Genomic DNA, 17621 nt, shown 5'->3' on the forward strand with positions numbered 1-17621 from the left:
CTGTCTTTTGTGTTGGGAGGGAGGGGAGTAAGAGAGCTGAATCATCTTCTATAATAAGAGGTTAATACAAAAAAACCTAAAACTGAAAAATAAGAAATAGCCATGTAAACAACTGCTTTCAAAATATAGAGAAAAATATCAATGAAAAGAGCTGAAAGTAGTTAGTTGCCTCAGGCAAGGAGGAGCTGGGTGAGGGAAAGGTGGAACAAGAAACTGCTGGGTTTGTTATGAGAACTATGTTGCTTTTTAAACTATATACATGTATAATCAGATTAAAAGTTAAAAAGATTTTCTTAGGTCAGTCTCCCAAGGCAAAAGAAATAAAAGCAAAAATAAACAAATGGGACTGAATCAAACTTACAAGCTTTTACACAGAAAAGGAAACTAAACAAAACGAAAAGACAACCTACAGAAAGGGAGAAACTATTTGCAAATGATACAACCGACAAGAGATTAATTTCCAAAATATACAAACAGCTCATACAACTCAATAACAAAAAAACAAACAGCCCAATCAAAAAATGGGCAGAAGACCTAAAGAGACATTTCTCCAAGGAAGACATAAAGATGGCCAACAGGCACATGAAAAGATGCTCAACATCATTAATTAGCAGAGAAATGCAAATCAAAACCACAGTGAGGTACCACCTCACACCAGTCAGAATGGCCATCATCAGAAAGTCTACAAATAACAAATGCTGGAGAGGATGTGGAGAAAAGGGAAGCCTCCTACACTGTTGGTGGGAACGTGAGCTGGTGTTCTCACTATGGAGAACAGTATAGAGATTCCTTAAAAAACTAAAACTAGAGTTGCCATATGATCTAGTAATCCTACTCCTGGACATATATCCAGAGAAAACTCTAATTCAAAAAGATACATGCACCCCTATGTTCATAGCAGCGCTATTTACAAAAGCCAAGACATGGAAGCAATCTAAATGTCCATCAACAGATGAATGGATAAAGAAGATGTGGTGTACACATGGAAAGCGCATCCACACAATGGAATACTACTCAGCCATAAAAAAGAATGAAATACTGCAATGCCATTTTCAGCAACATGGATGGACCTGGAGATTATCATACTAAGTGAAGTCAGTCAGAAGGAGAATGACAAATATCACATGATATCACTTATATGTGGCATCTAAAATATTACACAAATGAACTTATTTACAAAACAGAAACAGACTCACAGACACAGAAAACAAACTTATGGTAAACAAAGGGGAAAGGGGGTGGGGGAGGGATAAATCAGGAGTTTGGGATTAGCAGATCCAAACTACTATACATAAAACAGATAAACAACAAGGTCCTACTGTACAGCACAGGGAACTATATTCAATACCCTGTAATAAACCATAATGAAAAAGAATATATATACAATGTATATATAGAATATATATATATACATTGTATATACCATATATATATATAAAAACTGAATCACTTTGCTATACACTAGAAACTAACACGACATTGTAAATGAACTATACTTCAATAATAAAAAAAAGTGAAAAATTAAATTAAACTACATGTATGTGTTTACTCTCATGCATCCAATCCATTCTCTATATCACAGCAGTCATCTGGGCATTTTAGGGAGTCTTAACCAGCTGTAGATAGAGCAGAGCTAGAAGTTGTTGGACCTTGAGCAGGCAAATGACCAAGGGCTTGAAACCTGCTAATGAAATTGTGAGGATTCTACCTTTTAGGAATCTTATCAGATAACATCTTCAACGTGCTCATTCTTCCTTGGAGTGTATCAGAGCATAAAATAAATGTCAGCCAAACTCAGACCAGACTCCACTTTATCTGCACAACTGCTAAAAGTTCAATAAATGATTTGAGTAAATAGATTCATTTCTGGAGACTCAGGCCATCCCTACCTGTTCAACAGAACCTGGCACTAACCCAGAGGGTGATTTAAGGGTAATACCATCAAGGCTGTGTCCTAAGAATTCTGTTCCGGATCCTTTAAGTCTGAAATAATTCTGGCACGAACACTCTAAGATATTCACGTTCCTTTGCTTCCCAAACTTCAGGTATCTTCAAGAGAGAATGTACTCTAAACCCCAGCCCCCCATTTTCACACAGGAGGAAAGTGAGACAACAGCCCGGTTCTCTTGATACCTGGTCTAGTGCTATTTTCTAGGGTTCTGGTTTTCCCTGGTACCTTGTCAAGCTTCCCTACAAGTCCAAAGGCATTTCTGAACTACATCATATTATTTAGCTTATGTAAAATACATTAGCTTTCACAGTGAACAAGAGCTATTTTAGGAAAAGCTGAAGAAGAAACAAACACTCTCAAAGAACTTCATTAGTTCATTATATACAGGTACACTTTTATAACAAATGGGGACAGTGGGAAGTGGTAGTTACCACTGTTAGTTACAGGCACATAGTTTTCCTTTTCCCTTCAACTAGTCTCCCTTTGCTCTTAAGACCAATACCTTCTAGCATCCCCAAAGTTATAGCAATCACACCATTTTGTTTTAATCTGGTTTTTCTCATGGTTTAGTCACACGTCTTTTCTCAGAAACCATTTGTCTAGTAGCCGACACAAACTGCAACACCAAGAACTCCTGAGGGTTCTGCAACAATACATTTTTAAAAATCTGCTAAATGGACAGGTATCAGAACCACTGCAGCCAAGAGGATAAAGGAGAATTTTTAATAAAAATATTACAGGTGTTTCTTGATTTATGCAATTGTGCCCTTCCAGAAAATCTTGATACACAGTATTTCGTATGAAGTATAAAAATGTTCCTTTTGTTTAGTTATCATGGGGGACTATAAAGGCACATAGCCTCTCAACATACTTTTTTAGGCAGGTACTGTCACTCTAAATACTTTTCACTATTCAAGTAACCAAAAAAAAAAAAAAAGAAGAAGAAGTTCATGTGCAATAGAAGAAAGGCTTTGGCTGCTTTCTTTGAAAACTGACCCTCTTTTGGGTTCTAATCAATCACATTATGCTTACCAACAGGCCTGGCACTCCTGCTATCCCTTGTCACTTTTCATTCATAATCACAATGAAATAAACAGGGCAATGACACCAAACACTGAATCATAACAAGCTGAAGCTGCCAGAATTTGCAGAGTGAATGAACACCACAAATTTCGGCTCCCTGACAATTTCCTAATATTTTTTTTTTAATATTTTTATTTATTTATTTATTTGGTTGCACCGGGTCTTAGTTGTGGCAGGCAGCCTCCTTAGTTGTGGCACGTGAACTCTTAGTTGCGGCACGCATGTGGGATCTAGTTCCCTGACCAGGGATTGAACCTGGGCCCCCTGCATTGGGAGCGCAGAGTCTTATCCACTGCGCCACCAGGGAAGTCCCCCTAATATTCCTTTTTAAACACCAGACTTCTCTTTCTACTTCCCAAAATATGCAAACGTTTACCCTGAGTAAATGTACCCAAGTGAAGGGTGGGCTACCCCTCTGGCAGAGATCTGCATCTCCCTTGGGTGAAATGTAGTGTAAAGCTTGACTCTACTGATCACGAGTGATCAGGGTGGGAGTCAAACGTGAAGCAAAAAGGGCTTATCAACGAGCCAGAACCCAGACCCCAGAGAACTTGGGTTAGCTGAATTAACTCCTCAGAGGAGGAGCTCAGTACGGTCCAGCTCATATCCTTCTGAAACCTTGAGGTGAGGGTATGTGGGCAAGACAAGATTCCTCCCCACGCCATCACTGAAGCTACTGGAACTCTGGCACTTGATTCTCCTTTAGATCCTGCCTTGATTTCCACCCCAGTCATAAATTTCCCCAGGCTCCAGTTTCCTCGCTTTGAGAAAACGGGGATGGTGGTGCTGACCACAGCCTCAAATACTTCACGGTCACACTCAACATACGTCACGCTTCGTTGAAATTCCGTACTTGGAAATGCGCTACTGCAAGAAAATGCAAGGTGGGCTGCTACGACCGATGATATTTACTTTTAGAAGGTATTTAATTCAAAAGCCAGATATGAAGTGAGATGTCCTAGAGGGAATACACTTCAGATTCTCTAGTAACCGGCTGAGGGTTTGAGGTTAACAGTCTCCTTCTGAATCACTGAAGATAAATGTGCAGTCAATATAATTTTAAGTAGCTCACTGCATTCTGCTTCTTTGAAAACGGACCCCCCGTTCCCCTAATCGGGTCATCTGTTCCACTACCCACTTAGCACTTCACATTTTTTAGAACTCCCTGTGAATGTATAATGCCTTTCAGTCACCGTACCAAGCAGAGGTCTTAAGGAAGAGACAACAGCATGGCACTAGTGCTTTTGCAAAGCAGCCTGTCCCAGTTCCGGTCTATGGCCTCCTAACTTGTCTGCCCTTGACCATTCGAAGACTTCTGGAACTCAGAGCTCCTCTCACACGCTTGCTTACTGCAGCCGCCCCGGTTCCAGGTTCAGAGAGCGCCCAGCCAATGCCCTTGACCCCAGTGATGGTTCTGCTGCTCTTCCAGCATCCACCCTCTACAGGTTTGTTTGAACTAGAAAGAATGCCATATGTATATATTCGAGGTGCTGGTAAGAAGCAGCTCTCTGAGAGCACTGGCTGGAACTGGGTGGCTTTTCATATTCTGAAGAGCTACTGGGTCTCCTCCTGAGGCTGCAGAACGTGGTGGAAAGCAGTCTTCGTTGGCTCCCCCTTTTTTTTTTTTTTAATTAATTAATTTATTTATTTTTGGCTGTGTTGGGTCTTCGTTTCCGTGCGAGGGCTTTCTCTAGTTGCGGCGAGCGGGGACCACTCTTCATCGCGGTGCGTGGGCCTCTCACTATCGCGGCCTCTCTCGTTGCGGAGCACAGGCTCCAGACGCGCAGGCTCAGTAGTTGTGGCTCACGGGCCCAGTTGCTCCGCAGCATGTGGGATCTTCCCAGACCAGGGCTCGAACCCGTGTCCCCTGCATCGGCAGGCAGACTCTCAACCACTGCGCCACCAGGGAAGCTCCCCCACCCCCCACCCCGCTTTTTTTAAAAAAATTTATTTATTTATTCGTCGGCTCTATTTAAACAAGTCAGTCTCTGCTGATACTCAGGCGAAAAAAGACACATTAAATGTTCTCCGTAGTCAGCTCTTTCAACTTGACTTCCTTCAAAAATTGTCTGTCAACGTGGATACCAAGAAGACATCGACATGGCAACATACCAACGGTGCAGATGTACGTGTGAGCCCCTGAAGGGCTGGCGGGAACAGGCTGCCCACTGAGCCAGAAGAACATGTGGTACCGCCTCTGACGCATGGGAAGTGCTGGGCCATTTTTTTTTTTTTTCTTGTTAGGAAATATGGAGTCGAAAATGACATTTGGGGTATTTTTGTAAAAATATTTGGTGAATATTAAATTTTTTAAAAACATTTCCCTCTATAAGCCGAACTGAGTTCCCACATTTCAGTCAAAACCTCAAACTGACAAGCAAATGTTTATTTGCCTTTTAGCATATTTTTAAAATAATTGGTTATATTCATCCACACATACATCAACAAACACAGACTTAAAACTAGGCAAGGCTGATCATTTTAGGTAGAATCTAGAAATCCAGAAAGGGTACACAGCCACTTTATTTAGATTGTCTGGACCCCAGTTTCTCTAGAAGAATAATAGGGCTAATTATAGGAGTTTTCCACATAAATGAGATGCTAATTACATGGTGTTGGCAGAGCAATGTAAAGTTCCCGGGGCAAAACTGTTTAATTGTTCAGGCCTGCCAAATGTGTCATGTGCCATGTAAAGGAAACAGCCATACTTCTAACACCCGAGGACTGCAATCCTATGAAAGTGTCTCAAATATATATTTGAGTCAGAAGGCATCATTAGGAAATGAATATATATATGGGTGTGGTGAGTATATAATTGCTCGGTTTACTATTCAGTTAAAAGCAATTATCAAGTGAGCAGTAAGGGTCTTGCCTGCCTCATATCACTTTTTATCCACCCCCGCTCTTGGGTCTCCGGGCTGTTCCATCAGACTTCGCTGGTTACTCTGTAATTGTGCCCATGAGCCTAATTCCCCCAACTTTGCTGAGAACAGCTTTTTTGCAATTTATGCTATTCCTTCTCCCTACAGCTTAGTTTGCTTTTGCCTGGGAAATATTAGCCAAACTTCTCTGAAAACAGAAGGCCTGGGTACATATGGGAATGCTTTGGTAGGTATTACTTTTAAAAACTACCTGGAAAGTTCTTCCTCCTGCTGTGTCTATACACAGAGGCTGCCAAGGGAAGAGGCTATGAGAGGAAATGGAATGCTGGGGGCAGGGCAGGGCTGGGGTGTGCCACAGAGAAATCCGAAAACTGCTGGCATATGGCAAGTGACAAACTATATGTTATCAACAAATCATGTGGCGCAAAGGTTTTCCTATAAAGATCCTGTCCTTCGCCTGTCCTCATTCTGAAGAAGAAGAACCCAAAAGAAAGATGTTTGCAGAGACAGAAACATGAGTGACTTAGATTCCTCCCAGTTCAGAATGGATGCTTGACAGGCTAATTTTCTCCCCTGGGTGTTTGAATTCCTCAGATCTAAAAGTCTCTTTAACTTCTTTCACTGGGGGGAAAAAAAAAGCTGTAAAATGTCATTCTAGACACAAGCAGGAGTGAAATCGGAAGCTCCCTCCATCCAGAGCAAAGCCCTCCACCAGGCAAAGCCCCGGCGGCACGCTCTCTTGGGAACATCACTTCACTTGCACACCTGCCTTCTCAGGCTGGACCATTTTGATATTTACTACAAGGGGAAAGTCCCATTCCCATTCTGTCTAGGACAGGACCCTGGATATGGGCACTGCAAGCTATGCATTTGACTTACAACCTCATGCCTTTTGTCATCAAAATGTCACTGAGGCCACAGTTGGGAAAGGTAACCGAGGAGGGCACTCCACCCGGCAGTGTGAACCGGTTCAACCTTTTGGGAAAGTGGTTAAGTGGTTAATGTCTTCCAGTGCATTAAAAACGCCTGTGTCCTGTGTCCTCAGCAATTTTGCTTCTTGAAAACTGGTGCTAGCATAATAATCGCAAGTCCATAAAACAATACAAAAGCTTCATGCACAAAGACGCAGTGCCGACAGCTATCTAAGGAGTTGAAGGCAATGTAAATAGCTGCCATGAGAGGAATTTAAATTTTTTGCGTCCGTTTTATGTAATATTTTATATCAATGTAATATGTGTCTTAGAAAGTATTTTAATAACATCAGAAATGCTTATCTTTTAATGTTAAGATTAAAAGAAGAGAAAGGAATATTCAAAAGTATACTACCGAATGATCTCCATTACATTTTTTAAAATAGATATTTAAAAAGTTAAGAGAGAAATCAACAAATTGAAGTACTTGCCTGAATAGTGAGATCATAGAAGATTTTTTTCTTCTTTTTTCTTTCTTTCCCCCAAATGTCTTAAAATGGCCATGTATTTCTTTTACAATCAAAAAATTAAAACCAGATTGAGGATGTAAATGATTGAAGGGAAGAAGCACGCCAAATATTTTGTTTCTCCTTTTTTGTGGAAATAAGTCTAATAACAGCAAGGTTGGAAGTTGAAATACAATAGAAACATTGTCAGATTTTATAATGGCTTTAAAAAAAATCAGTGACAAAGAAGATTTCTGGAACTCTATTTTCCAGATTGTGTAGGCCAAACTTAATTTAAAAGTAGCATATTCCTGAGTAGAAAGCAACACTATTCAAACTTAAACAGGTATCAAGACCATATCACTTTGTTTTGCGAATTTACTCAACATTCAACAAATATGTATGGCGTACTTACTCTGTGCCAGGCGCCGGGGATCCAACAGTGAACAAAACAGATGGGATTTGTGCACTAAGGAAGCTTACAGCATAGTGGGGCTGAAAGGGATGGTTTGTATACAGCAACCCAGCTGAAGCTGATTCAATGACTCCTGCCAAAATCAGACGCTAGACCTATAAAGAATTTCCTATCATTCCACACTTAAAAATAAAAACTCCAGCTATTACATCACTTTTTACTCCCTCTCTCCAAAGAGCACTTTGAGAGATATACAGGGTCTTTCGAGCAGTGAGAGAAATCCAGAACACCCAGGAGGAGGTGTGAAGAGCCAGGGCTCTTAGAAGTCCAACCACTACAGGTTCAAATTCCCTCACCAGGTGTGCTGCCTTGCACAGGCGAATCCCTTTCTAAGTCTCCTCTTTTAAAACATGGTAACACAACATTGTAAATCAACGATACACCAATAAAATTTTTTTTTAAAAATAAAATATAATGAGAGTGAGCTCACTTTGGATTTTGTCCCGAGGACTGAAGGAAATTACCTGGCAAGCACGCCCAGAACAGTGCCTGGCACAGAGTAAGTGCTCAACGAGCCTTTCTCTTATCCATAAAACACGCATATTTACACATAAAAACAACAAAGAATCAGGTAAGGACAAAGATGTAAAAGTCTACAAAATGGGGAACTGGGGTAAGTGGTAGTGACTGCTAATGAATACAGGGTTTCTTGGAGTGTAAAGAAAATGTTCTAGAATTAATTGTGGTGATGGTTACACAACTCTGAATACACTAAAAAGCCATCAAGTTTTACACTTTAAACGGATGGATTGTATGTGATGTAAATTATAGCTCGAGAAGCTGGTATAAAAAACTGTATTTAAAAAAGTCAATGGAATATTTTAATTCATATTTTAATCCAGATGGGCCAACAGCTATTCTTTGCAACCCAGGAGACTGTGTGAATTTTGTAATTAGAAAATAGTATCTTCAGTTCTGAGTCACTATAATATTAAGACTCAGATTTTTTTACCAACTCCTTCACAGGGAAAAGATAAACAAGCACACAGGACAATACCACACACCGACAAATCTTGTAAGACAACTTCTTAAATCTTTTACTATATATACCTTAGTCCTAAGAAAAGTTTAGTTTAAAATGTTTTACATTCTGTATTCACATACAGGACAATATTTAGCTACAATATCAACCAACCAAAAGGGGAAACAAAATGCCTTTAATACAGTGAGTTTGAAACTTACCACTTCATTACTTAACACCTAATGTCACCACCAAAATACATATACAAATAACACAAAAGAACAAATGTTTGATCCAAAAACATTAAGCTGAATCCTACCTGATAGCAGGTTATTTTTCACAATAACAAGAGATGAAGTGACTGTCTGTGTTATGGCTTTTCAGCAACGCACAATCACTCATCATATCCAGGTTTTGGCCACATTACCTCATCAGAAAAGCATAAAACAGGTCCAAGAAAGCATAAAGCAAAACTCAGGAAAATGGCCCAGACAATACTTCCCTCCTCCCTTCCTTACTCTCGCCTTCAGTCAACACATCTTTATTGAGTGTCTACCATGTGAAGACCTCGCCTCCGTTTTTACCTTCTGTATTTTTCTATGAAGCTAGTAACATTAGTTTCAGTACTCTTTAAAAAAAAATTGTGATATGAGCTTTGTAGTTGTTTATAATATACATCATCAAACCAATTTTAGTTTGTTAAAAAAATTTTCACCATTGTACACAGAACAATCAGAGGTAATTAAGCTGGCATATGGTCCAGCAAACATATGGATCTGATTTTCTATTTGGGTTGCCTTTTGCAGGTGAAAATGAGTAACACTTGCACACTGTGGAAGGGGCATCCTTTGAGCTGCTCTACCACCAATGGTGATGAATTTCAAGAAACAATCCATACTTTTATCAGCGACCACCACTGCAAGATGGCCCGGGAAGGTGACGGGGGAGCAAGCGCGCCCAGCACGATACACAGAGCGGAAGTAACTAGTAGTTCTTTCAGCCCCTCAAAACCTCTGTGGAGTTTATGCTGAGGATCAAGGCTGGACCCTTTTTCTCATTAGCACAGTGATTAAACAACTATGCTCACCTGCCAAACTCACATCCTCGGGGCTGGTTTATGTCCACTGAGCACAGTACTGATAGGAGCCTGCCCATCAGCCATCTTAAAGTTCCCCATCGCTGCACGGTTGTAATCATCACTGGTACGGCAGGTAATGAAATGCAGAAGTGAAAGTGGGCATCTTATTCCCCTTGTGAGTCAAAGCTGAACTTATAAGATCACTGGGAACTATCTCAACAAACAGTAGTGTTTCAATCATGAAAGTACTGCACCAACTCCATGCTCAGTCACTAAAAATACAAAGTAAGCTTGGATTCATACTTAATCTCTTGAATCAAGGTTTAAAAAGAATGTTCTCTTTTCAAAAAGAGTGGTAAGTAAGTACTGCAGAATAGGAATAACAATACCAAAAATTAGATCGGTCGTCAATTATGTAGGATCATTTGCTTTTTAATGAATTAGCTTGAAACCCCCTCTACTGCACAGTTAAACACTATCCTCTGTATGACTTTGGAGACGCAGAAAAAGCAGAAGAATTTAAGAACATCTCTGATGGTTTAAAAGAGAATCATTTACTTCTCTAATCCAAACATGAATTCTCAAGATCACTTTTCTTTCCTCAGAAAACACACAGAACATCAGGTGAAGGACCCGACATAAACAAGCATTCTTCCTCTCACACTAGGTGTTTTCTCATAAGTCATCATTTGTACTCCCATCAAGCCCTCTGAAAACTCGCAATGTTTTCTGAATACAATCTTTTATTTGCTACTTTTATCAACTTTCCTTAATACTCTGGGTTTCTGAACTATTTCAAAAACAACTCAGCAGACCACACAGAGATGAAATCACAGTGTCTGGCTCACTGGAGAAACAAACTAAGGTCCACCCCACCGTACTAATAAATTAGGACGAGTGGTACACCAGTTAGTTGTGCATTAAGCCCCACAAAACCTATGTGGAGTTCATGTTCAGGATCAAAGCTGGACCCTCCTTCTCATTAGCACAGTCATTAAACAGCTATGCTCACCTGTCACACCACAGCAGCTGGACAGACATTATCTACCCTGTAAGGTAAACATGGCAGGTGTCTCTGTCCATGTCATACCTGAGAAAATGAGACAATAATGCATGTGACTTCCTTAAAGGGAAAAAGTTGAGCAGCTTGCAAAGGGCCAGGACATCCCCTCTTTCCCCTGAGACAATGGTTCTCATCCTTGTTTGCACATTAGAAGCCCCTGGGGACATACCAAAAAACACCAATGGCAGGTCACCAAACCAGACCAAGTTGCCAGCCCAGACCATAGAGATACCTGGGAATGGTGCCTGGGCATCAGCATGGTTTAAAAGCCCTCCAGGTGATTCACAGGCACAAAGTTGAGAACCACTTATCTCTAACCTACAGATGTTTAAAAGGACATCACTATCACTGGCAAATACCGATTTTCTTTCTCTCACTTCCTTTTCTTCAGTGGCTTTGCCTAAGGACAGAATGGCAGAGCTGTGGTAAACAACAATCATAACAATGAATAATGGACACAACCAAAACAAGTATGTTCTTGGGGAGGGCAAAAAAAAAAAAAAAAAAGAACAGTAAGAAACAGGATTCAGTAAGAATCAAAAGGAAAACACATTCTCGAAAGCTAAAAAGCCAAGTTCAACACGTAGGTATTTACATACATTGCCGTATACACCATGTTTTCTTTCTGTTTTTCCCTTCCCAAAAGAGCAAATTTTCAAACAAATAACTATACACTGGCATGTGTGTCCCAAATGTCAGGAATGAAATGCTAAGGAAATTCCTTCTAACATCTGCGAGTAATTTTGTACAATACGTCATTGCTCCTATGCATTCACCTTAAAGAAGAAAGATCAGAGTAGAATAACTATACATCCAAATGCAGTAATAGTTTTTCTCTACTATTAAGCATGTTCTGAAACCCACTAATTATTTCCAGAGGGAACTTCTCTCCTAACACGTTATTCCCAAGTATAGTTTGGTTCTTAGGCAACCAGGACTTCATGGACTTGCGGCAGTAATACAAGCAGGAAAGTCTGTGATTAAAAGAACACTCCTCAAATGAGGAATTCCAAGCCTAAGAAACAATTAGGTACCTAGTGGGGATTTCATATTCCAGTTCTGCTCTTCCTACCACCTTCCAACGAAATCACAAGTACACTCAATATTCCCCCAAAGACTGCAGGTAGGAGCTTTTAAGACTTCTAGGATCTTAACACACACACACACACACAAACTTCACATATGCATGAATGCACATAAATTGAGTCTGTGAAAAACACTACCAGTTACACAATATCTTCAAAATGAAAATACCAAGGAAGAGATTTTATTCAACTCAATCTATAGGACGTTAGTCAAAGGCAACTGACAGTTTTACAAACGCTCTTTGTTAGGGAAAACTTATACTAGAAACAGCCACAGCTTACTTTCCCTTCGCTTCCCCCCAAATCCATCTTTTTTTTAGCTCTGCCAAATAAGTGGCTCCAAATGTGTTTGTTCTGTTTCTCTCTTTGTTTTTCCCGAAAGGGAAAAATTAATGGTCAAGTGGGTTTAATTTTTAAATCGGTACAAGAGCTCTAAACACACTGTACTGAAAAAAAAAAATGCAAACGGAATGCTCTTGAAAATGGTTACACACTAAACACACATATAATGACCCAGGCCTCTACTAAGGCGAGTTCTTAAATTCTATGGAGGTCAGAAGTTTAGTTTATTCAGCAAGAATAACTCTATTAACAGCCCCATCTCCTTCTTGTCACCACAGTAAATATCCACACACTCCAAATCCTAGAAAATGTGAGGCAATTCAAAGGAGGCTGGAGCTGCTGAGGGCTCCACCGCTGTGCCTAAACAGCTTCTAAAGCAACTGGTCTGCCCTGTGAATGAAGGGAAGCCACCCACAGGGAAGCATGGATCACAGTGGATCAGAGCAATTACATCAGACTTAGGAGACGGATTTTCAGAGAACAGGAAGAAAACGGGGAGGGCTTATGTACATCACTCCTAAATAATAATGATGATGAAAGCTCTTTAAGCACATGCCCAGAGTATCAGAATTCCTGATCAACTCACGTACTGCTACAGTTTTTTAAACACAGATTTCCCCCCCCCCCCCCGCCCAAATCAAGGTTAAAAGGCAAAACCCAGCAGACTCCTAAGCACAGTGAAAAACAACCCAAGCCTTATAGCTGTTCCAGAACGACAAACTTTCTGGATTTTTAATTTTCAATTTAATTTTACAACATCTACCATGCAGGAAGGTCACACTGCGGGAAGCTGTCCTATCACATGCTGGAATAAATAAAATCATGACAAGCCTTATACAGATGGGCACCAAGTCATGTCTAGGAAATGGGAGACAGTGCCTCACCCTAAGGAGTCAATTATCCAAGTTACAAGAAAATCTGATTTTCGAGTTGATGGGAATTAACCCTTACTCTCTCCAAATCTTTTTGTTCCTGAAAGTCAGCACCTCTACTAATTAGCCTTATTAATGTCTTGATGCCTTTTCTATACTTTTCTCTCCAAGATGCCAGTCTCAAGCTCTTATCCACCACTTCTGCTCTAGGGAAAATCTAAGGGAAGATGCACTGTGCACAACCCACGGGCAATGAGGGAGAAGCCGTCTCCCCACATGGACCCCTTGCACTGAACAGGGTCTAAACAGGCAAGCAAGACGGGAGAGGTTTAATTCCCGCTCCTCTGACATCAATTCCTCCCAATGTGGTTGCGTAGTTCTGTTTTAAATGGCTTTCCAGTTAAAAGTACAAAGAGGGAGGAGCCCCAAAACCCCCCAAATTTCTAAAACCAAGAGTAAATTTTAACTGTTGCTCAGTTCCATTTGAGCAAATAAGAGAGCTCCCCGTATCTACTGCTTTCATTCCCTTTCTCTGGTCGCTTCTTACATAATTCAATCTTGCTTTTTCCTTACTGATGCTATCCACAAAAATTTTTAATCTACTTATCAAATCCATCCTACAAGAGTATATTCAATGTAATATGTAGAATTCAAATATTTTCCCCTTAAGTTTTTTTTTTCCTATCTTGAAACAGCTTGGGCTGTTTTCTGCCTTCTGACCGTTATGCTCACACCTGTCACCTGATTTTCAGTCTTCATTTTTATTCTCATTCCCTAGTTTGTCACTGTTCTTAACTATTTTCTCCCAACTATTTCTTTCCCAACAATTACCCCCAATATAGTCTCCTTTCCCATCAACTCAGCCTCTTTAGCATATATTTTACTTCCTCTCCTTTGAGTTTCAGCCCTCAATTTTTCCCCTTGATATAGAGGAACCTAAACAATGATTTTGTGTCTCAGATTCTTCTTGTTACCCTTATCCTTGCTCTGAACTCCTCTCCCGAAAGACCATGATATTGACAACAGGCATCTCCTCATCCTTGACCAATCCAGCTCAGAGGAAAAAATGTTTCCCCTGTGTTTTTCATTTTCCTTTGGTCCCCTGGTGTACCCTGGGCCATGCTTCTTTCTTATGTGCTCTCCTCTATTCACTCCCCCGTGAGAGAGCAATGCAGCTCTCTCCTTGATATTCAGTTTGTAATTATCTGTTGGCCTCTGCCAAGGACACTGGCCATCTGAAACACGCTCTATTTGATGATCATATGAGATGTGAGATGTGGCCAACCATGGTCTGGATCCACTGTCAGTACGACATACACCTGATGTGTATTTCCAATAGCAATGAGACATTCACCCTGATCCATTTCTCTTGCACCTTGGGTTCTCTTGTGACTAATGAATAGCACTTGCCAGAGGGCTTGCTGGGTTAAGGGGCGGGGAAGGTGCTATGTTTCCAGCCACAGAAAAGAACTGACTGGCTCAAATGGGGCTTAAGCCTTTGACCTTGGCTTCATTAGCTCTCAGTACCAACCAGCCACAGTCACATGACAGCAATGGCCCTTGCTAAATGCAGGAACCCTGTGTCGATTCAGAAGGGAAATATAAGCCTCAACAACACCACGACACCCACACGGAGACAGATCTGTTAGCAAACCAAGAAGGAAATGAACTTGAGATCTATGTCCCATTCTGATTTCCACGACACCTCCTAGCAGAAAGGGTAACCTTCACCCTGCTTCTCACAGTCCTGCCAAGTTAGCGCTTAAAGCGGAAAACCACTTTGAGGGACACCAGATTGATCGTGAATGTAAAAGCAGCCATGAACAAAAAGAGAAACATAGCTCTTATTTCAACAAAAATCGAGAGAGCATAGAAACCACTTTTCTGTCCTCTCTGAACACCACACAGCAAATTCCCCTTGCAGGTGGACACACATACATCATGAGGAAGAGGGCATGGGAAAAATAGATAAAAATAAATTGTATTTACCTTCTTCTGTTTCATGCCACACGATCCCTTCCAAATTCACACTGGTCCCGGGTTCACAGGGCCCAAGACACTCTGGCTCTGTCACTACTCCGACTTCACACGTATTGACACCCACGGAACGAGTCCGAACCAAAAGCTGTTCAACCGGTGCTGCAATATTGGATGAAGATGGGGAAAAGTAGGAGGGCAGAATCTGAGGCGTGAGACTGCTGGAAATCGGCGGCGGTGGTGCTGGCACTGTAAACAGGGGGTCAACCTGAAAGACAGACAAGCTTACTGCAGTGGTGCTGCACGCTCGGCGCTCTTTTCAATGCAATCTGTTTACATCACTTCCAGAACACATCACCATTCCAAATTCCATTTGCAATTATAATACGCTTTGAGTGTTTTAATGGTGCCAAAATACAAAGCAGAATAGAAATAAGCATTTTCGTTTTTCATGACACGCAAGGTAAACATTGGAGCTCTAGCTTCCTGTGCTATAGACAGGCCTTCAAGGTCCTTCTAAATTCACCAATTAACAACCTTTAGCCTCCAGAGACGTGAATGAAATATGCTTTGCCAAATGAAGACTATTTCCCACTTGTCGTGAAATCGTATTTTCAACACTACAGTATTTTCCAAAGGAGAAACTCTAATAAATACCCATATAGGCATCACTGGCCATTCAAGTACAAGAGATGGACTAAAATTGTTTTCAAAGTATTTTATAAACCATAATGAATTAAATCACTACTAAAATAGATTAACTACTCTGCCAAATATATAAAATACATAAATTTGATTACACACACTGAAACACAGAAACTGGATATTATTAGCATGTGTTAAGCATCAACTTTTAACTAAGTGTTCTACTGCAAAGTTTGGCAGAATTCATATAAATGGAGAAATAAATACGTGTGCTCAACAGAATCTGAGTTTCTCCAATGCACAAATCCTTTAGTGGTTCAACAAAGATTCCTGATGAGTTGGACCAAGACTCAGCAGCCCTCCCTATGTCCGAAAAGAGAAATGACAGCCAAAACGAGATCTTGTGGTACAATAGCTCCTTTGCACCCCGATCCTGAGGAGAGCAAGCAAAGGAGTCCTTGACCACAAAAAGTTTAGGAGTCAGGCCATAATGAAACCAAAGACTATGCCTGTACTAAGTAGGTAGACGGTCAACAGACTCATTCATTCCTTCCGCCCATTTTAACCATTGTTGTAACTGCTACGGAATAGCTTTGGCCCTGCTGACAGGTTATCAAATGTGAAAGAGCCAAACACACAGCATGTCTGCACCAGGATTCCAGATCACCTATGTCCTCAGGCTGCACAGAGATACCACCTACACACAAGAGATGATACCGTATGTATTTTATCAGTTGGGCTAACAAATTAGATGTGTAAAAAGGACACAGAGAAGGTTGTTCTGGTAAAATGCCATCTTAGTCTGTTTATATATTCTCAGTTAACGTTTGTAAGAAATCAACGTTTGGCTACAGACATAATATTATAGAGTCTTTGTTCGTCAAAAAAAAAAAAAACAAAAAAAAAACCACACACACAAAAAGAGTGTATTTCAAGATAAGTCATATGAGGAAGTGTGCTCCTAGATAAACAGCTGAAGCAGTCATCTGTGTGGGCTTCTTGTTCATATGACTGTGGAACTATTTCTACAGTTTGCATTTCACTAAAACGATACAGCGACGTTCACATGCCTGAGTGATCCAAGATGCAACAGAACAGCCCTTCATCCAACTGCACGCTAAAGAAACTTAATTTCCTGCTCTCGAAGCTGCCATAAAACTCCTTTTGCTCCATGCTTTTTTATTGTTCTTCCTTCTTGATCTCAGAGCCCAAGAAAGGAAAGCATTTAACAGCCCCAAACCCCAGATCTGGTGATTTATGCTTTCGTGTAAATGCAGCTTAACATGGATCAAAGTTCACACTGATAGTTCCTATTTTAAAACTGAGCTGACAAATGAAGAAAGGGGTTCTGAGGAAGAAAATTTAAGGAGGGCAGGGGGAGCCAATGCAATCCTGTAGTCTTTATTACAACTGAAAGATTGCGTGAGATTGAAATCACTTTCTAGAATTTAAAAAAGAAAAAAAAAAAAAGACCAAGGAAAATTATAAACCAGCTATACTGCACATTTTTTTGGCGCATGATTCCCAACAACCTCTTAATTTGTACAGTTAGTTGTAAACTGTAATTTGGTGCTACACATGTAAACTGAAAAGACAAAATGGAGCAATATTCTCAAAATATCCTTTGTATCCTTGATCGACAGCGTACGTTAATTCCAAGAGAACAAATATAGCTTCAGTTAGATAAACAAGAAAATGGAATAAAATAAAAGAGGGAAGGAGTCTCAGAGAGTACCAACTCTCTAATTTTGAATTTCAGGACACCCTGGGGCAACATGTACAACAGGAGT

General features: G+C 40.5%; 1 protein-coding gene across 9 annotated transcripts in view; it reads right to left on the minus strand.

Moving 5' to 3' along the window:
* Nucleotides 1-17621, minus strand: part of ZNF608 (zinc finger protein 608) — a 112208-nt gene that overhangs the window by 44924 nt on the left and 49663 nt on the right. For 8 of the 9 annotated variants that reach the window (XM_059916973.1, XM_059916969.1, XM_059916966.1 and 5 more), the window contains one exon: nt 15199-15454. The exons of the other annotated variant lie outside the window; for it this stretch is intronic. In XM_059916973.1, the coding sequence (XP_059772956.1) occupies nt 15199-15454 (256 nt within the window). The remainder of the gene's footprint in view (nt 1-15198; nt 15455-17621) is intronic. 9 annotated transcript variants of the gene reach the window in all.

Source organism: Balaenoptera ricei, chromosome 3, assembly GCF_028023285.1.
Source record: "Balaenoptera ricei isolate mBalRic1 chromosome 3, mBalRic1.hap2, whole genome shotgun sequence".
Taxonomy (NCBI): Eukaryota; Metazoa; Chordata; class Mammalia; order Artiodactyla; family Balaenopteridae; genus Balaenoptera; species Balaenoptera ricei.